Below are 22,639 nucleotides of genomic sequence, written 5' to 3'. Positions count from 1 at the left end.
GGATGTAATCTGGAGCTCACATGGTTGCAAGCATAGAGGAACGAACTCAGCATCCGCCTCTAAAGCTATTACAATTAAGTTTAATGAGCAGGTCCTGTCATAATAGTAATCCAGTTCAATACTTATCGTACCAGGTGGCAACCCAATACCGGTACGTATTTATACTGCATATAGCCAAAACGGAGTTAAGATACGTGTGCGCAGTTTTTGTAGGACGCATGACACCTATATTTTTAAAAGTGACGCTATAGAATAATCTACTTAGAAATTTTAATAGTTATCATTGATGCAATACAGCACAACACACACGAAGATCTATGATCGCTCCTTTGAAACGTACGCGTGACTGAAACACACCATTCAATTTATGGATCAGTCAACGTGATCTCAATTGCCACGTCAACTGTAACGATGAACAAATCGTGATCCAGGATCCTTCACATCAATATTATACTGAAACCGTCGTCGTTTCATCCTGCGTACATAGATATGTTATCTACGTCAATGAAGGGATGGTCCAAATTAATGACCGAAAGGCGTAAAGTTACCGACAACGTCCGAAAGCCACTCTAAAAATTTCAACAGCGTACACACAAGTAATCAACACATATACAGGATCAAACAATACACCGACTAGAAGTATAGGAGATAAATGGATGCAGTCGAGAAGTCTATAGGGTAGAAGAAGGAGGAGAACGCCAGATGATCAGGGAAGGGGAGGAGGTCACTGAAAGAGGAAGTTGCTTATGCGGCTTAGATGGAGTGGAAAAAAGCGAAAAGAGAGAAAGATCAGTTAGGTGGACAGATCAGAGGTAATCAAGGGTAAGGCAGAGGAATAGATACGAGTCAGGCAGAATTTACTTTGAAAGGGTTGAGGTACCGAGAGAAGGGAACTTTCTTCCTACATCTTCCACTGTGCTGCCCTCTGTTTCCGCTTCTCCACACATTCGTTGGCCCTCTCGATCTCAATCGTCCGCCTCGCTCCCTTCTCGACCTCGTCTTGCCTCCTAGACAAGTCATCCTATTTATTCCAACTTAATCTGAATTTGATATTAAAAATTATATGGTCAATGTATGAACAAATATGATTGTAAATTGGGCAGTCATTTGCCCAAATTGCGCGTTCTGTCAGTTGATATATAAATATTCTTCTGTAGGCGGCTATATCGATCATTGGCCTATAGCACGATATCCGGTTCCGTAATGCCAATACACATTGCCGCTGGGTGTCTTCCTCTTTCGTTGAACATTGGGTATCTACATTGCAAACCTTCACATAGATCCATAACACATAACATAGATTGGTATTCGGTCTACTCTGGATTATATAGTCATTAATATCCTCCTCTCTCTCTCTCTCGCCGTCTCCTCTCTCTCTCTATATTATATATAATATTATATTATATATATAAGTATATATATCGTATATAATAAATGGACTAAATACAACTGTCAGCTTGTGCCTCCTATTGGATTCATGGTCATGTTTCCACAGCTAAAGAAACTAGTCTAACAATGCTGTCTGTTAACTAAGCATTATTTGAGCTGCGCGAGCCAGAATGCACCCGCATTGAATCAATCTGTCTGTGACAGCCATAGCGAAGCCAGCCGCATTTGCCCAAATTTGAGCAATTGCACTGTAATGTATTATAAGATAAATCTTAATGGAATAACAGGCCAATACCATTTTAACAGAATTGTATATCTCTACGAAAGTTTACGTGGCGGCTTGTTTGTTGCACCACGTAAGAATCAAGTTTGATGGGCATTCATCTGTTGATGAAGCATACCACGTGGGCTTTGTTATAGAAATCATGTTGTTTAGAAAGTGGCCATTATTTTCGTATTTTAATGCACATTTGAAAATATATTTTCATTATGGAAGTATTATTCAAAGTAGAGGAACCTTGTTCGGATACATCGGAGTTTTTCATTAGAGTCGCTGTTTCGAAGCAAAGGAATGCTATCAGCACTTGGCAATACCCTCCTCACTCTCAGATAAACGTATGCTGTCCGCTTAGGAGCAGGCGATGTCGGTCATTCTAATGGTGAGCAGATAAGATTAACTAGTTAGAGCTATATCATGCGGGAAAAGCGGAAAGTTAAGCGTCCATGACTAATTTCGAGGATTTACATACACGTCTGTCATCCGAAGGTCATTAGTTAGCTCGAAGGTTCATGAGGCGCTATGCCATGGCACGAGTGTACGTAGAAATGTGTGAATAGTCATTAAAACGGTGACAGACGTCGAGGGGAACGTTTTAGGCGACAAAATGTTCGTTCTCGGCAGAAAATCCGTGGCAAAGTTTAACTTATTCAATATTCTGCCTGCAGACAGAAATCTCGTTTCCAGAGGAATGTTCGATGACGCCTGCCCCCCGTGACTTGCTTCATTTCGGTGTTATCTGTAAACATGCAAGTCATTTCATAAAGTCGTAACATAGTATAGCCTTATGCGATGCTACTTATGTAAACAATGAAATCTGGCCGGCAACCGTGTGTCTACATACGCTAATTGACTACTGCGAAAATAATGCCACAGCACATTAAAGTAATCGTCTTAACTTAAAGCGTAAAGAATGTTATAACTTTCGGGTATGTACACCGAAAACCTGTGTGCGTTGCTCCCATACATTTATTATTAACCTACATCCAGCTACTGTACAATTTAGACTATTTTTGATATATTACACACCGTAAGACACCACACACACACACGTAAGCCACACACATCTCACACACGACACACACACACACACACACACACACGACACACACACACAACACGCACACACCCACCACACATCACTTTCACATCTCGCCTGTGGCATTTGAGAGAGAAATTTAACAATCGGCTTAAACGTGAATTGTATGAACGCAATCAAGGGGAATCTGAAAGCGCAGCCACGATGCATTGATATGCTGTGCGGCTCGTGAATGAAACCACAGGTAGAATGAAAATGAAATGAAAATAGGCTACATACAAACAAGCAATCGAGATAGCAACCCTCGCCCCACAGCGGTAACAGACCTCCCCCATCTTGCAGTACATCCAATATAGAGTTGATGACATTTGCAGTTTTGATTTTGTCTTTAGGAAGTGTCTGCGTTCATTTTGAGTTTCTGGTAGCTATGAGTTTGCCTTGCTGTATAGCTTTAGTTTACTTTTTTGGCAAGTCGATTCAGTTTGACGCAGCATTCAGAAGTCTTTCCCACCTTTTTAAATAGTGTTTTTATAAAAGTTGCCTACCATGCACGTGCGCACTATCTTAACTACAATATTCGTGAATTGTCGTCTGTCTGTTCTCGATGCAAATCAATACGGAGACTATAACTGTCAAAAGACGTTCTAAGGAGGTAAATTTTGGTGCTGAATGGCATGGGCACATTGGATTTGACATCCGAGGCTCATCTAAGCGAAAAAACGGGAAACAAACGGAAAAAATTATACTTGGCCGCGCTGCACAACATAATTAAACGCCCCTGCAAGCAACATCATTTATAACGCCGCCCGCAGCCAACATTCATAAACGGGCCCCTCGCAGCAGCATTAATTCACGAGGCCCTGCAGCTAGCATAATTAAAGCGGGATGCATCGCTTTTAGCTAAGCGACCTGGCTAAGATATGTATGGGCACATAATAGGAGAGGATAGTCTCATTGTTATAGGCTAATACTGACCCCAAGGAACAACTTGGGATCTGTGCCAAGAATCTATCCGGGGCGAACAGCCCGAAAATGACTCACGCCTCCTTTTTTAAAAATGACCACGCCTTTTTCATCGGAAGTGCTACGTACCCGACATAGCTGTAATCTTCCTAACCGTTGAGCTACGATTTTTTGAAGTCCAGAAGATGTTTAGAATGGCCATTAATGTCTAGGGTGTCATAGAAAGGTAAAAATTAGAATATTCCGAGAAAATGGCCCGAGGTTCAACCTATACCATTACAAACAACTAACTACCTTTCATAACTGGTAATCCGCCATACCCATATTTATACTTAACCTAAACTTTCCGGACTTAGATCAGAGTTAGAACATATTGATGTCTTCCATAGAGGGAGGCGTGGAGAGATGTTTCAAAAGATCAGCAGGGAATTGCCGCAAACAGCTAACCATACAACTTTTAAGCAGCCCACATTCACGCTCACTCGTACTCCGTTTATTCGTCCCAGTAAACATATGGGCAGGAACACGAAGAGTAACACACAGAGTCCACGAATGAGGAGGATGAGGCAGTTTTATGTCCAGTGTAGGGTTTTACAGGCAATCCGCTCCCTTGCATTTGCAGTACTCTGCCACACGTTGATCCCACTACACATGAAGGGATAACGCCATTCTTGCGAGCACCACCGTTTGCACGCCTCGTGCCAAGGATGTGCAGTCGTCGGGTTCGTTGAGATGACCAATCTCAGGGACTAATAAACTGCCTACTCTTACATCAAACGCATAAGCTGCGCATCATATCAAATGCGCATCGCTAAATGGGCTTGACATTCCACACTATCTGCTGTGCATCAGCTCTAATGGATATGTTTGCTTCTCATTAGTTGAGGTGGCAAGTGGCTCTCGTCAAAGTCTATCTTGAGGGCATTGCTATCAAATGCAGGGGGGCAAAAAGAAAAAAACGCCAGGGTCGTTCAAATGTCTTAGGTCTGTTGATGGTTTGAGACATTTGACCAAGAATGTCTCGCGCCCTTTTCATGCGCTTTTTGTTAGCCCGTGGACAGTCGAAATGCAGGATCATTACGAGGAATTTCCGGTTATTGCGACACGTTTGGGCCTGAAAGTTAGTTGATACCTTTGCTGGTTGTATAGCACCCAGTCGCGCATGGAGTGCTGGAGAACACTTAGACAGCTCGCCTCCTAACGCTATGGCAAGATATCGTGGAGTGGTAATATTGAATCTTTACTCCTGAGTTGCGGATCGCGACAGACGGTATTGGAGCGCCAAGATGCTCTCCAATTGACTGTAATGTGTATACACAGGCACACACAAGAAATCTGTGGTCATAACCTGATGGACAGCATTCATAGGACTGTAGCTCCCTGACCGTGCTTAGAATGTCCTGCACATGGAACATCATCCTATCATCAAGCTTCCTCAGTGTGCTGTTGAGCCAACGGGAATGGAGATCACCACCCAGCTGACACCACCATGCCTGTGGTGATATCCAAGATATAGAGTTTGGTGCCCTTGGTATTGGGAGGCCACTCACCATAGAATCATGGCAAAACGCAATTTTGGTTCGGTGATATCAATAGGACAACCATTTCTTTGACCTTTCCCTCTTCTCTCCCTCTGCTCTCAGTTCTTGAGGCTGTCTCGCGTAAGCGTCCAGAAAACGATGTGAATCTCATATCAGTTGTGCAGCGCTTGCTCGACCATTAGAGTCAAGGCAATAGCAAAGTCATGAACTGTTCTTGGATGGGCGGATCAAAAAGCCTTCTATTAAGGGAACCTTTCTCAGCCACAGGCATGAAGTCGCAACGATGGCGTGGTGTGACTTGGAGTTTCTGCCCTTTTTTATCATCAGTGGGCAAACCTCAGCCAAGCTCACGTCCCGAAGTTGTGATTTGGACTCTTCTCAAGTAATCGCCATCTGTTAACCAAGAGAACCAGAGCTTGGTGATCTCATGCCTGGAGTAGTTCTTCAACAGTGAACCCACCGTGACACACATCCTCAATAAAGCATGAGAGCTTATGGATTGTTCTCCATTTTTGATGTGCTTTGGGAGCCAAATTCTAAGCTGGTCTTAACTGCTTGAGGACCTAACACTTAATCTTTTGCTAATAGTTGAGTGTAACGATATCGACTTAAATTTCTGAGTCGTATCATCGATAAATTAGCACATGCAGCACTGCCTCCTTCGATATCAGCACAACAACTTGTCTAGGTTTACGTCGGTCACAATTTCTCCAGTGAGAACATTCTCAGCGCTACCTGGTCTTGCTGAGAGGCTCGCATACCTTCAGGAGATACTCTTCTATGTCTTGCACCATCCCAACTTATCCTAGTTAACATTATCTCGGTTGAACTCGTGGTGAAGTGAGAGTTCTCCTTCGATAATCATTCTCTTCATCCTTCAGGAGGTCAACGTACTGTCTTTTTTATGCTTGACTGATGTGCCCAAGGAGCAACTGCTTCCTTCTCCCTGATGACGCGCTCCAAATTATTCCGCCTGCCATTTACTTTGGAAGGGCGGTTGTAGGAAAGGGACGTGCACTCCGCATCTACGTTCCTGGTGGTGTTTCACGACAAATCCACCGTTCGCATGTAGCAGTCGTAAGGAGTGGGAACTTCTTAGTAAGGTATATGCACATAATTTAGGAGAGGATATATCCACTGTTATAATATATGGCAATTCCAGTAAGTAGCGTAGTTAGTTGTTTTGCATGGTAATGGAAGTTGACCTAATGGTTTTAGCTCATTTTCCTCCTGAAATATTCAATTCAACATTCTTCTAATAGGCATGTAACTGCCATTCTGAACATTTTGGAGCACCTCAGAAAATCTGTAAGCCTCCAACGTTTAGAAATACGCTATGTCGTAGTAGACTTCTGAGAAAAAGGCCGTGTCATTTTCCGGGCTGTTCGCCCCGGATAAAGATTTTTGGCACACATTGCCAAGTTGTTCGCTTGGGTCATATTAGCCTATAACCAATTGAGATATCCTCATCCTAAATTATGTGCATACATATTTTAGGCGCAGAATCCTCTACTATTCTGCAGACTGTACTCGCATTACTGTACAATGCGCGTGCTACATTGTGTTAATCTATAATGCATTATGTTACATTATTTAATAGATAGAATAGATCCGGATTCGAAATCAATTGGTTGCTTGGCCAAGGACTCAACCCGCAGCCGAAAACTTTCATCAAAGCCGTCACTAACTTTTTGGATATCCTGTTGACAGGCAACCAACCAACAAACTAACAGGGCGAAAACATGAAAATTTATGAATAAGTGTTTATTTATGTAACCGTGCATGTAATAGTGTGTGTCATAGTAGATGTAATAGAAATTGCAATCACGATGGTGTCTCCGATGTCCTGCGTGAATGCGCTGCAATCGACATCAGCAAACAACACGTGAAAATCAGATCTATAGGAGGAGCAACGAAAAATTAGCTGAAACCGCGGCTAGCAATCAATTCCCCAAATATTCGCTTGACGAGTTTCCCGAGAAGCATAGCAGCATGCGATGTGGTCTGCCTTCGGAACTAGGCGCATTGGTAGAAGTGTCTAAACAGCACATTGAAACAGGCGTAATGGTGGCACCGTTAGAGTGCTCATTAAGACACACCAGAACGACCTTGACAGCAATTCTGCGGTGAGGACGAGGCTCGAAGATAATGACGCGGCTCAAAGGATACAGATCCAGGTCTCAGATAATTAGCAGCAAAGAAATTCTCGCTGCTCGGGCAAGGCGGGACTTGTAACCAATAAGCCACTGTCCGCGGCGACGTTTACGCCGCCGTTAAGCATTCTTGATTACTGCCAGCGGTGCAGGGCGATGACGCGCGTCGGTGAGGTGAACGCGGCGGGTGAAGTGACGCGGGCTGTGAAAGTTACGCGGCGGGTGAGGGATAATGACGCGCGGTCGGGTGAGGGTGAACGGCGGCGGGTCTGTGACGCGGCGCGGTGAGGGTAATGACGCGCGCGGGTGAAGGTGATAGGCGGCGGGTGAGGGGTGACGCGGCGGGTGAAAGTGAACGCGCGGGTAGGGTGACGCGGCGGGTGAGGGTAATCGACGCGCGGCGGGTGAGGGTGACGCAGCCGGTGAGGGTGACGCGTCGGGTGAGTGGTGACGCGGCGGTGAGGGGACGCGGCGGGTGAGTAGTGACGTCGGTGCGAGGTGGAAGGGTGAGCACGGTGGTGAGGGGTGACGGCCGGCGGTGTGAGGGTGACGCGGTCGGGTGAGGGTAAGTGAACGCGTCGCGGTGTGGGTGACGCCGGCGGTGAAGGTGACCACGGCGGTGAGGGGTGACAGCGGTGGATAGGTAAATGACGCCCGCGGCGACTGCGGGTGGACGGCGACGGGTGAGGGTGAACGCCGGGGTGAGGGTGACCGCGCGGGTGAGGGTGACGCGGCGGGTGAGGTGTGACGCGGCCGGGTGAGGGTGACACGGGCGGGTGCAGGTGACACGGCGGTGACGGGTAATTGACACGCGGCGGAATGAGGGGTGATCGCGGCGGGTAGGGTGACGCGGCGGGTGAGGTGACGCGCGGGGGGGGGTACCGGCGGGTGAAGGTGACGCGCGGGAGGTGACGCGGCGGGTGAGGGTGACTGCGGCGGGTGAGGTGACGGCGCGGTGAGGCTGACAGCGGCGGGTGAGGGGACGCCGGGTGGTAGGGTGACGCGGCGACGGCTGAGGGTGTACGCGGCGCGGTGAGTGCACGCGCGGCTGAGGTGACCGCGGCGGGTGAGTGACGCGGCGGAGGTGACGGTGCGGGTGAGGGTGAACGCGCGGGTGAGGGTGACGCGGCGGGTGAGGGTGCCGCGGCGGTGAAGGTGACGCGGCGGGTGAGGGTGCACGCCGGTGAAGGTCGACGCGCGGCGCGGTGAAGGTGACCGGACGGCTGTGGTCGACGGCGCGGTGAGGGTGACGCGGCGGGTGAGCGGTGACGCGGCGGGTGATGGGTGACGCGGCGGGTGATGGTGACGCGGGCGGGTGAGGGTGAGGGCGATGATAACAGTTCGCTGCATTTCTTAGAGGGCAAGTCTCGATGGATAGATGGGTTTTGAAACAGGTTGCAAATATGATTAAAGAATACCTAGAGCTCTAATATTTTACTGCATTACCACTGTACCTACTGTATAACAAATCGTCTATACCACACGTACTTGTTACCTAGATAATATTGAAACGGCGCCATTGACAGCCGTGCGTGCACCACCCGACAGTTGAAGGCATTTTCCCCAATATATTTTGACGTTAGCAGACCGAGGGCTTAATCAGCAAAGGTGCAATATATAACCTAAATGCTATTAACGCAAACGATGTTCATTTAGACAAATTTATCTCATCATATTACCTGAAACTATAATGTCGTTATACGATATTATCAATCCTTTTAGCTTTTAAATTAATAAATAACGAACACCCCTCGTCTGTGCCCTTGCTAAAAAGTCGTTTGCGCGAACATTTTCAGATCGTGCGCTTTGAGTGTGCGCTACCGGTCGCCTGTAAGAATCTGTAGTCGTTGGTTTTTAAAACTTAAAAAACAAAATCTAATGGTCGATGAACCATGACCTTATGTAGCGCATCTTTTAACCCTAATTAACTGAAATAACCCTAGAACCTTAGAGTAAAGGGATGCCCCGTGTAGAGTAAATACTGGAATGCATATCTTACTATAATTCGGCTGAATGTTGTATGTTAATCAAGCCTCCGTCAGTTATGGATCCAAATAGCGCCAAAGTCACAGAAAGATAGATGATATACACGGGACGGGTCTAACTATACTCGTTGAAACCCGTTTTTGTTCGGTCTTAAAAAAAGACAACAACAAAAAAGGTAAAGTATTGCTCTGAAATAGGGGGCGCTGTTTTGGTTCGTTTCTGTTGTCGAGTACCAGGGGGTTCAATTTCGGTGTTGTTCTGTGTATGCTGCGTTCTACACTTCTGTGTCTGTCGGTCTGAGATTTGTGTAAAGCCCCTAATGTAAGTAGAAATAGACCCCATGTATCACATCGCACGCTTCAACCTATTCAGTAGCTAATTTGGCCATAGTTTTCCATATTAGATTACACACATATAAATTTCATCAGAGCAGATGATTTTTTTGGAAGTCGGCAATGCTGTAGGGGTTGGTGAACACGCGATCTGTCACAAGCGCGCGGCGATCACAAGGCAACGTAATATTACGTCGTTCAACACAAGAGTAAACATGCGTAAAATAAGCGATCACAACCACGGCAATATTACCTGGTCGCCGTCCGCACACAGTGGAAACATGCGCAGCACGTAATAATTACGTGCTACGTCAAGTCTAGCCAAGTGTTAATACAGTCGCCCCGACCTACAAGCCCATATCGACTAACTATATTCAACTTTTGAGTTCGTATCATCACCCAGTAGTTTCCTACATACATAGCAATAACACATTTGGTGTGTGTGCGTTGCGTGCGTGCGTGGTGTGTCTGTATTGCACTGTGTACTTTGCCAACCAATGGTTGTTAATGTGTTACGTGTAAGCATGATTCTACATGTATTTGTATTGACATCTCAACCATAAAAAAAAACATGTGCAACAACTAAACTCTCCATATCACACCTTACACATAACACTACTGTAGCCTACTGGTAACACATGCATCACAGTCACTAAGCCCGCGTGTAGCGCGGGTTTCAGCTAGTATAGATAAATAAGTCAACAGTGATATATAGATATATATATATTAGCAGGAGTGAATAAACAATTTTTATTTTTATTTTCATTCCTGATATAAACTTCAGTATATTAAATTGTCTCAAGGCACTCTCCAATGGACTTATGCGTTGATACGGGACAAAAACTGAAATGCATAATGGAAGCTATACGTATCAATAAAAAGTATGATCCACCAGGCACATTAATCACTAGGAATGTTTTTAAGTGCGTTTGTTGGCTATATCTCCTGCATAGGATACATCCATCATTCAGGATATATTCTCGTCTAGGACGAATCCACTTATTTTTTCATTCGTGTGATGGAGATACGGAATCGGTCGGGTGTGATGCAACCTTCTGTAAGCGCCGTGCACTCGTAGGTGTGTATAGGGTACGGCGTTGATGGCTGCCCACATAACAGTAGCTTTATTTATTTTAATCACGTTGTTTGATATACATAGAGCGAGACGATATCATTGATTATTTCTGTTTGACCATCGCGATGCCGTCCAAGTGCCGACAAGTTTGTTTATAGATGGGTTTCCTTACCCACAAACATAAGTCTCTCGTGAATGCAAGGACCGTGGGAGCCAGACTAAACCATAATGATGCGAAGTGTCGTTTGCGGTTGTATATAGCTAGCTATTCATTATTAACTATAGAGCACATAATTATATGTAAACTCTGTCTTTACCTAAACTGTTCGTGCGCGATTCCCCTCTGTCACTGTTGCTTTCAATTGACACAGTTTCGTTGTTAAGCCCTATAGTAGGGGCCTACGCACTGCCTTGTTCTGATACCAAGAGACAAAACGACCTGTCCTTGAGCAATTGCCCAAATAGCACTTGGGTTGTATTCTTAATATGGCACGGATGTATGGCGATTCGCCCCCCTACTGTCATCTTCGGACACGTACCGCGTGGTAGTGAAAGTGCGTAATTGCATTATGAGAATGCATAACGAAACGGTCTACGCGGTTGATTGCACCCAAACGAACAATGTTGGTAACCTTGGCCAATAATTATATATACCCTTCATTGTGACGAAGACGTAACACTTGCTATTCTAGTCAGCGCCAAAAGACGCACGCATGCGCACAGTAACGTACACGCACAAGCACACGCACACGCCGAAGGAGGAGGAGAAAGTTCATTTTTAAATTATCACTAAGGCATTTGGCGTAGAATTACACGCGCGATTTTGTACTTTCACTTTCTCATCTGTGATCTCCGGTGCGTTCCGCGAATCGACAACGCCACGATTTATCATACACAATGGCGGACTGGGTCAGTATGCCAGCGCGGGCAGATTCTGTTTAAGCTGTTGCTCTCACGGATCCCGCTTCGTAGTTTAACTGTTAGACAATTAATTTACTTCCATTTCACATTTTAAATAGGAAATTTCTACTGAACGTGAAGTCAACTATTTATGAACATTTCGTGTTTGCAGAATGGGCATCAGGTTGCTTACCTGCATTTCAGTGCAAAATCGATAGAGTAGGCGTGATGGCCTGAATTGGGCTTTTTTTGTGGAAAATAGTATCTGGCGAAGAGTGACATCTTGCATTGCACTATATATTGTGCTATGTACTATGTATTCTATTATATAGAAAAACGCGGTAGCCTCGTTTAAACGTGTGGCATATAGCGATTGTGTTATATTTTGCACTACGGGAAACGTGGCGGCACCCGAACAACAATACTGCATAACAAACCCGCCGTAACATACAAAAATAGCATTACGTTCTCATGGAAATAGTGCAATAGCATAATTCCGTGTTGACGATGACTATCCATTGTACTGCATGATTCAAAGAAAATGTGTTATAGCTAGCATTATACTGCGGGATATAAAGGAGAAGAAGAATTGGATTGAATGCATTTAATTTAGTACAACACCTGATTTATAGAGACGGCGCCACGGTTTATATTATACGGATCACAATGATTTATTGCGAAAATGTGATACCTTGCATCGCGCGGTGCATTCTAGGAGGAACAGAGAATACGCCATGTCCAAACTGCATGCAGCGCCCCCTTCGCACACTCAGGATACCACTGCCACAATGCTAGCACTATTTTTCAAATGGGCGGAGCTCTGGGGAAATCCAGCAAATGGCAATCCAACGGCCGCGAAGTCGCCGCCAAACAAAACATTAGAAATTTCTATGATTTGCATGTTTGTTGGTGGACAAATTTAGATGTTTTAAGCTGAATACGCAAAAACACATCGAAGACAATGTTTGAGAATTAGGTATATTGGCAAGCATCCGAAAAATTCATGATAAATATTAAATAAACACGTGAACTTAAGTCGCGTTCACACGGTCATGATTTGCCTCGAGCCAAATGGGCTAGATTTGGCTCGGGCCGGTTTGAGTCGGCGCGTTCACACGTACGCAAGTGAATACTGTCTGTCAAATTCAAATTCAAAGTAAAATAAATATTATTGCACGAATATCTCACAGATACTTTGGCAGTATGTCGCGAGATGGCGTTGTTTACTATTTAGAGTGTTTACTTACGTTCCGAGTTTCATTATCATTCTTGAAAACGTGCATCCTGGTCAAATTTTTCGAATTTTTATACTGTTTTGGATTTCGTCGAAGTACACGTTTGACACACGCGGCATCTACCGCTCAACCGATTCTACCTCTCTACCGCTCGCCGAAAGCTGGTGCTAAAATTTGGCTCGGGCCTGGTCCGACGTTTTCGATGGGGCCAAATCTGGCTCGGGCCTAATTAGGCTCGGGCCAAAAACGTCCGTGTGAACGCTCGGCTCGAGCCAAATCTGGCACGGGCCTAATTAGGCTCGGGCCAAAAACGTCCGCGTGAACGCGCCTTTAGTTTAGTAAACAGCGTAATGATTTTTAAGTAGTAAATAGGCGCACTATTTCGTATCACTATTTTATCAAATTTCTCATAAAATAATGGTCGGATTTTTAATATCTTTTGCAACTTTTATTAGTACAAATCTTATTACATAGGATACGAGTAACCTGGCCGCTGTAAAACTTGTGGTAAAAAAGCGTTACAAATTGTAACCGAAAATCTACTTGTGGCAGTGGTAGATTGAGCCAATGAGCGAGAGCGCCATCTGTCGTGGAGTTTGCGCCATGTCATGTCGTCAGTGTTGCAAGTCATGTTGTCCGTGTTCGTTGAGGTTATGGAGCATATAGACGTCATTGCAACGATGCATGTAAACATTATACGTTATATAGACGGTACCGATGGTAAATAACAGCAACAACAGCAACATAAGCAACAGTAAAAATCATCATTATAAGCAACAGTATCATCATCATTATCATCAAGAACAAATACGACAACAACACTGATACAAAATCTTCACGAAAGGAACGACACGCACGAACTGCGAACAACAGAAGCTAACAATACAAACTGTGGTATTTAGTCGCTGGTCAGCTAGTATAGATGTATTGATTGACGTCCTCGTAAAAATGTCGGCAAACATATTTCCCACGCGCGGCCGGCATTGTGTGCGTTCGTCCACGCGGCGCTGATACCACTGCGTTGGTGTCAGGGTGACAACTCCTGATAGTTAGTCTGATAGAAAGCTTAGAACTGGTGTGACAGCGTAAGCATGTGGTCACGAACTCACGAACTTAGACATTGCTGTCTTGCAACAGCGCCGTGCAAGAAAAATTTGCGCTTATCGGTTCAATCAGTAGGTCAAGTGCCAACTAAGAGCAGAAGTGAAGGGCTTTGCTGTTAGTGCTCTCATTATAACGTAAATTCCTGAAAGCACACCTGGTAGGAATGTTTTTTGATGTTACAAATCGCGACTGATTTGACTTTTTATCAAAATGAAAAATAATTTATCTGTCCTGCATTTTATTTGAAATGAAACTGCAAACTAAGGAATTTCCTACACTGATCAAATCATTCATGGCAAATAGGAATTCTGACAATTAAGTCTTTATATCGCATCTTTTTGCAAATATAATTGAGTCTGATTTACACACTTAAAATAATTTATCATGATGTGCAAAATTATGAAGCGTTTTGTGTGTATATATATGCGTGTGTGCGTGCGCGCGTGCGTGCGCGCGTGACAATCTTGAGTGGTCGACTGGGTGTGGTAATAGAACAGTAAAACATTTTCTTTTTTTACTTTCCTGAAATCCTTATTTTGTTATGGCACGCGGCCGGTACTCACAATGGACCCTATGTGCGTTATTGAGAATTTGAGACGGAAAAAACAGCTATAATACTTAAAATAAAGTATAATAATTAGTAGTTTGGTTTGGCGTGTGTAAATGCCATTATGTACAGCGTGTTTGGGCGTTAGCACTGTCAGAACAACGCCCCGAATATATGCATCATGTATTGAGCAAGTAACAAGTACTCTCTGTATTCTCAGTGGTTTACCACCGTCGTTATATCGTTAGCGTAGAAATAGAAAATGTGTAAATAAGTGGAATTTCTTTACGTTACAGGTGCACCACTGTCCACCGTGGATGACCCGCTGTATTATAATGAAAGGATCAGCTGGTTGGGCCGTACGTATACAAAATATATGCTATATCTTATAGGAATTGCCAGACGATTCATAGATACGGTCGTAAGCTTTATGGTCGCAATAATAATCGCGTACTAAACGACGACACATAGCTGACATTTTATCAAAAATAACGCCTACACGCGCGCTCGCTGTCTGTGGTATTTATTACACGCCCCATACATATGTGTAAAAATGTAAACTGTAAAATGTGTTTCTGACTCGCCTGCTAAAGCATAACGCACACACCCGAGCAAAACACCTGAACGTGGAGCAAAACGTGTTTCGCTCGATGTTCGTGGCTGTGTGCGGATTCCCGAAACAAAAAACATTGCTCAGCTGAGCGTGTTTCGCTGAACAAGCAATGTTTGATTCGCGGAGCGTGTTTTCGCCTGAGCGTACGTTTTGTTCGGGTGTGTGCGTCAATCGTTCTGCTACACAGTGAAACGCCACAGACTGTCTCCAATCAATATCCTTAAAAATATCACATGGCACACAAAATTGGATGTCTATTGGATGGCTATTTTTGATGTCATGTGACAGCGGCGCTGTATGCAGTGTTTCTGTATGTTTTGCTCAGCTGTGTGCTGTGTCGGGTGGCGTGTGTGCGCTTGCTCGCCGAGCAGAACGCGAAACGCTGGAAAACAAAATTTTCAGTTTTGCTCGGGTGTGTGCGCTATAGGCTTAACCGTCTATTCACCGTCCGTCTACCTATTGTGTTTTGCTACATTTTTAGCAACATATATGTTGTTTTACATAATATGCATTATTATGTGATAGTATGTATGTGTCGATGTATGTATATTTAATCACTAGCCAGCCCGTAACGCGATCATGTGGGAATCGCCGACAGTAGAACAGTACAATAATGTCAAAATTCGTAGTTTTCTTTACGAAAATGGTAGATCAGTGCGGGAATCTATATCAGCATGCAAAAGTACGACGGTTACTAGACATGGGGTTATGTTAAGCGCCAGGTGGTTTATGGTAGGTGGGCTAGGACATGGCGGGCGTCAGGCGTTGCGAGGTGTCGGGCGCTATGGTAGGCGTTGAGTTATGGTAAGCATGCCGACGGCGTAATAAGCTGATCACGAGCGCACGTGCCGACGAGAGGATACGGATGTCCGACCGTCCGACCGTAACCACCAGTGTCTTGTCGTGACATGCATTGCGCAATGCCACCATACCTAGCATTTCCCACGACACTGATGGCACTTAATTGCGGTCGTTTCCCTGTGCCAGGTGCAGATTCGGTAAAAACGGAAGCACACGCCAACGCAAACGCTCACGCACATTCGCACGAACATTCACGTGTACGGGCACACACACACACACACACACACACACACACACACACACACACACACACGGCACATACTCGCACGCGTATGCAGCACGCACACACAATGATCACACACACAGCTGTCCCCAGCACACACACACAACACACAGCTACACACGCACACACACACACGCACACGCACACGCACACGCAACACGCAACACGCACACGCAGCGGCACGCACGCACACCACCAACCACACACACACACACCCACACACACACACACACACACGCACATACACAAACGCACACACTCGTTCATAAACAACCGCTACTCAGATACGCGCACGCCCACAGGCACTTGGAGCGCTTCAATAAAATTTAATGCTAAATAAATACGAAATCTATTTTTACTACCAAAGTCTGAATGTTTCTATACTCTCTTTCACCTATTATTGCCGACAATTTCCTGTAAATGCCGTCCAAATGCTCATCTACAACAAACACTGGCTGCCGCCATTGCTGCCGCTGCACACTGACACATAAATATAAATACATATTATATAAATATATAAACATATATATTTATGTGTCAGTGTGCAGCGGCAGCAATGGCGGCAGCCAGTGTTTGTTGTAGATGAGTATTTGGACGGTATTTACAGGAAATTGTCGGCAATAATAGGTGAAAGAGAGTATAGAAACATTAAGACTGGTAGTAAATAGATTTCGTATTTATTTAGCATTATATTTTATTGAAACGCTCCAAGTGCCTGTGCGCACGCCCACGTATGCACGTACACACAAGTATATATTGTTCTAAACCCGTAAAAAATCAAACGAGAAAAGAAACGCTTTCGTGCCTGCTCCAATTTAAGTCATCTAAGTGAGTATAGCAGACTGTCCGAATGTGAATGTGCCACTGTTCGCTCGCGTCGAAGGTCAATTGCGAAAATTCCTTATCTAATCGCAAGCAGCGATCAGATAAGGATATACGAATTCCGTAACCGGTGAATCGGTAACCGGTAATTCGGACAACCGATAAAGATAGTATCAGGAGAGTATGCTACACCGATATATGGCGCAACTCTATGCTCACTAGTGGAGCCAAACAATCGGATAAAATATCTTAGATGATGACCTTGCTTAATAATCAGGTCATATTTGCAGAATAAACGGTTACATAATTGCTTTAATCATGGGGGTGCGCATCCTGTCTGTCGATACGGGCGAGATAATGCCACCACAATAATCGTACAAACGGCGCCGTCGATTAGAATAAAGTACAAATTACGTGGCGAGCAAATCGGAATTCGTAATAAATTTCCATCGCGCCTAACCCGATAACCTTTGTTTTATTTCAACGCAACGCATTTAAAGCTAGAAAATTCTGGTAAGTTTCGATCGATTTCCTCTTGAATTGCGTTAAAATGGAATCAGGTTAGCTCCATCACATCAGACGCGCAAAGTGCGGAGAGAACAAGAGAGATGATAAGATTAGCGTGCTATATAGTACCAAGAGCGTATTAAGAAGGAGAGCGTGCTGCCATGCTGAGGAACCATGCTGAAGTATTAGTCGAATTAATAAACTTTGCCCGTTTTATTTTGACGATTCTTTGTGGTATTATTGATCAGCTGTCCTACCTTGCTAATATAAAGCAAACCGCTTGTCCCTACGATGCCTCTACGCTGAGATAATGAGCGGTGAAAATCTGGTATTTTCGCCGAAACCCGACTCGAGATACCTAGTGGCTGCGACTGCCTCTCGTTCTGGCGATAGCTTCGGGTAACCTCGCGTGTTTCCGTCATTCATTGACAATACAATTTATTTTCCTTCTACTATCTTTTCTCGCATTTCCAGTCATTGACGCAGCCATTACTCCACAAAAACGTCTTGTTATTTATCGCCATGGTGATGACCCGCCCCTTACGCTGGATGTAGTAACGCTGTAGTAATAACGTATCGAGTCAGCGCTACACAGCGGCGACCGGAAGCAACATACAGTTCACAAAACGAGAGACAGTCGCAGTAAAAATGATCACGAGTCGGTTTTCGGCGAAAATACCAGATTTTCACCGCTCATTATCTCAGCGTAGAGGCATCGTAGGGACATGCGGGTTATTTTATATTAACAAGGTAGGACAGCTGATCAATAATACTGCAAAGAATCGTCAAAATAAAACGGGAAAAGTTTATTAATTCGACTAATACTGCAACATAGTTTCAGCATTTCACCGTTGTACGCCCTTCTTTTTTATACGCTCTTGATAGTACGTGGGCGTAGCGGAAAAGCCTCTGGGCGAACCGTACTAGCCTGCGCCGGCATCTTACAGAAAGTTACAGTAATTCCATAAGCATGATGTATACTGGCACGTTTACAACGCAATCAACCTTCAGTAGTCGCCTACTGACCCGCGCGTATCGGATCGCCTCAACTACACATCTATCTCAAATGCAACGCTCTTACCACTTAAAATAACGTGACATTAAATATATGATGACAGCGATGGATACACTCGGGTGTCAGTTTAAAACGTATAGTTACTCCCTGGAAGGGCTAAAAATAATAATTACTGGCCTCAGGATTCCAGTCATTCTTCACGACATGTCGCTTTTGCTTTGTTTTTGTGAGGACACTGCAGAAACCCTAGTTATTCGATTCGTGCCTCCCAGAAATACATACAGCAGCACAGTCATTCACGCCCCCTGGTGGCAAGAACAATTTTCCCCACGATGACGTCTGCGAGACCGCACAGGGGTTTTGCCTTTACTGGCTAGATAAAATTGAGAAAATATGCTATGAAATATTTACCTGCTGGTCATCGCAAAATTCCACCTTTATAATATCAGTACTTATATGTTCGTATATGTATAGTAATAGTATAGTGTTTCGTACACGTAATTCGCTAAACGTGCACTCATCCTATAATTACCTCCGCCAGGGGCGTGGCGGAGGTTATGTTTTTACCGCACTCGGCAGTTAGATGCGATATTGTATGACTACTAGGCACTTTAATTTAATTTAATTTTTTTTAAATAAAAAAAAGTTAGGGTTAGGGTTAGGTTAGGGTTAGGGTTTAGGTTAGGTTAGGGTTAGGGTAGGGGTTTTTTTTTTTTTAAGTGCCTAGTAGTCATATCCTAAGTGCCTAGTAGTCATACAATATCGCATCTAACTGCCGGGTGCGTTTTTACCGGCGTGCCATTGAGTGTTGGTTTGTGTGTGTGTGTGTTACCATGCACGTTACAGTTCACTTCCGCTTGGTGCGCTGGCTGTAGACTTACAAACACAGGCTAAGGGGCAACCACAGTCCTCCCCCACCTGCACGCTCGCACTAATCCGGATCCAATTAATTATTTAATTAATTAATTAATTAATTAATTTTTCCACTTAATTAATTAATTAATAAAAAATTTCACATTGAGAGAATTCAGCTGCCTTGGCGGAGGTCTGTGCTCTCCGAGTGCTCTAGTTGATTATTCTTTTATTGTTTCGCGCTTTAGTGATTTTTCTGAACAAATTATATACATGATAAAATTTACGATATATAGTAGTATTGATTATTAATACTCGAGGATAAGACCATTGAACGACTCGTACATAAAAAATTTATCGTATTCTATAATATTATGCTATTCTAAATCATACGCGAAATTTAATATTTGCAAACAAGTTGCACTCACTTTAAATACCAGGCAAAGTCTTACCTATTAGTAGCCAGAGGCGAATTAATTCATATGTAAAAAACAAAGAGCTAACTGTTTTTCGAACCAGTATTCGAGACATATGTTTATTTGGATATCAACCGTCGCTATACGTTCCCATGCCCTTCATTGTCGTAATGCCCGCACAGATGAGCAATTAGAAGCAGTAGAGAAAAGTTAAGGTTGATAAAAGAAGCGTAATCTATCTGAGAACATTTATGTTTAGTTTCGTCTTCTTCCCAGTCCAAATGACAAGTTTCCGACTAACAGATGTTACGAAGGCCATGCCCTCGCCGTTGTTTGTGCTAACCCTAACCCTAACCCTTAATGTAGCCGTTGTCTAGTGCACCAGGTAAAGCCGTGTATTTAGAGAAAATATTTATGCTTGTGTTAGTAAGTTCGTAGTAGATCTTCATAGTCAGTTCGTTAGAAGCTAGAGAATGCGTGTTATTTACCCAAACGTTGGGAATCGTGTATGATTACGCATAAAACGTTAAAATTGTCTAAAAGTAAGTTGGTATCCAAGCAACGTTTAGAAAGAAGAATTTTAGGCCTAAGGCCAATAATCATTGTTCATCCACCACCTCAATTACTATTATTAGATAGAAGGATTGTCCCCGTGACAACACAGAGAGGATACAAAGATGCAGGGGCAATCGATTAAAACCTTCATGACTTTTTTTAGTAAAAATCTAGGCCAGAGTTGTTGTTAAAAAATCATACAAGTCTGTTCTTGAACAAGAACGGTTCAATGAAATTCGTATACTGCTAAAGGTTAGCTTTGGCTTTATCGTTGTTAATTTGATCAGTTGTGGACATCTGGGGCAACAGCAGCCATGATTGATGATCGATCGAAGGTCAGACAAGCTTGTCTGAATAGAGGACCGAATAGGTCAAAAGACGTTACGAATGGGTCGTAAAGAATAACTTAACTGGCACCTTCGAAAACGAGACGTCTTCTTTCAGTCCGGACCGGTTATATACTAAGCAGTAGGACCCGTCGGTGTCTCCCCAATGTCACATCACAAAAGGAATGTGACCGTCCTCAAACGAAGCCCGGCCTGAGGATAGAATGCAATGTACGCCATTGGTTACGGGTGCAGCAGTAGCGCTTTCTACGGTGACTGCTAAGCACCGCTATAACGCGACGACTGCAATTAACCTACACTCCGAAGGACGCGTTTATAGCTGTCATCAATTCTGCCCAGTGTTCAGCTGCTAAAATTGCATTCTGTCTAGACTGACACACTGACACAAAAACAGGACCGCAGCGCATTGGATGAATCCCGTTCTTTGTTCGTTTAATTTTTATCGACCGCGAATCGTGGGGGAAGAGCGGCACCTAATTAACCCACCACCTTTCTACGGAGTTCTAACCATTACATGGGGGCGCCGTTTACATTCAAATTAGAGAGAACTGTGTGGCTATTGTCAAGGAACCGTTTTCTTCCCCAGCGCCGCGACCACATAAAGATTCACCGCCCATTTAATTAAGTTATTTTGTAGCCGTAGGCTTTTAAGTGTGAGCGACTGGTAACATTGAACGTTACTTACCCAACCGTTGTGCGAAACGCATTGGTGTAATAACAATAATTATTACTTGTAAAACAGTAAATTATAATAGGTATATAGTCAGCAAATGGTTTCGGTAGCGTTATCGTCCTTGCTAACGAAACTAACCTCGCAACGTAATGGACCGATAACTGGCGCTCTCACTTTATGGCGAAACTAAGGTATACTGAATTGTCTTAATAAATTTTGTATTGTGTATAATTAAAGTATTTCGCGTAAATACGTAAACACGTCTCATGCGTAGTAATAGTAGTAGTAGTGGAATATATTAACAAACGAGTGTGCTAGCCAATGCTTCGTGTCAAAAGCAGAAATAAGTATACGCATAGTTGTCCAACGTCATTACGTTGTTTAGTATAATTTATTTCCGTTGCAGTTGAAGACGTAAAGACTGGCTATAAGGCAGCGCTAGTCAAAGGCCTGCCTTACCCAATTCTCACTGTAGCAGAGTATTTCAGCGTGGATCACGAGGGCTTTATTTGGGGAAGGTGTTATAGATCCGCTGGCTACTACTCCTACATGCTACTCTGGTACGTATTTATTATTATTATTATTATTATTATTGTTATTATTATTTATTTATTTAACCACAGTATGTGCGATATTAGTACATCGTGAGATGTTACAGTAAAGTGCGCTGGCGGTGTATCATCTGATGGCTCGCGGAAAAGCGCCTTTTGCCGAGAGTGCAGCTTTACGTGTTTCATGGAAATTACATTAGCAAGTACTGCAGCGTTATGATAGTACTCAAAAGACGTAACGCTACAGCCGTAGCATTTGGTTTTTGTCCGTGGCTAGACTTCCGACAGCCATCTTGAGTAGAGTGTACTTTGAGGTTGCTATCAGAATTTGTGTTTGGGGGATGGTTGTTATGTCGTATATAAGCGATCTGAAAAGAATTGAAAGTGACGAAACAAATTCCTTCCTCACTGCTGTCTCTTCTTCTCTCCATCTCTCCCGCTTCGCTCCCTCCCTCCCTCCCTCCCACCTCACTCCCCTCTCCCTCCTTTCTTCCTCCTTCTTAACCCACATCCTTCCTTCGGTTCCTCTCTCCTACCCTGACTCACCGTCTCCCTTTTGCGCGCGCTCTATCTCTCTCTCTCTTTCTCTCGATCTGTCTCTCTCTGTCTCTCTCTCTCTCTCTCTCTAGAACTACGTCCGAACGACGACACGACGGGAGGTAG

General features: G+C 44.0%; 1 protein-coding gene across 3 annotated transcripts in view; it reads left to right on the top strand.

Moving 5' to 3' along the window:
* The window catches only part of LOC106810757 (dual oxidase maturation factor 1-like), a 45,526-nt gene that overhangs the window by 17,714 nt on the left and 5,173 nt on the right, over nt 1–22,639 (top strand). For all 3 annotated transcript variants that reach the window (XM_014814205.1, XM_014814220.1, XM_014814212.1), the window contains exons 5-6: nt 14,838–14,900; nt 21,832–21,985. In XM_014814205.1, coding sequence (XP_014669691.1) covers nt 14,838–14,900; nt 21,832–21,985 — 217 coding nt within the window. The remainder of the gene's footprint in view (nt 1–14,837; nt 14,901–21,831; nt 21,986–22,639) is intronic.

This window comes from Priapulus caudatus, unplaced genomic scaffold, assembly GCF_000485595.1.
Source record: "Priapulus caudatus unplaced genomic scaffold, Priapulus_caudatus-5.0.1 Scaffold17, whole genome shotgun sequence".
NCBI lineage: Eukaryota > Metazoa > Priapulida > Priapulimorpha > Priapulimorphida > Priapulidae > Priapulus > Priapulus caudatus.
This window is presented reverse-complemented; position numbering and strand designations above follow the sequence as displayed.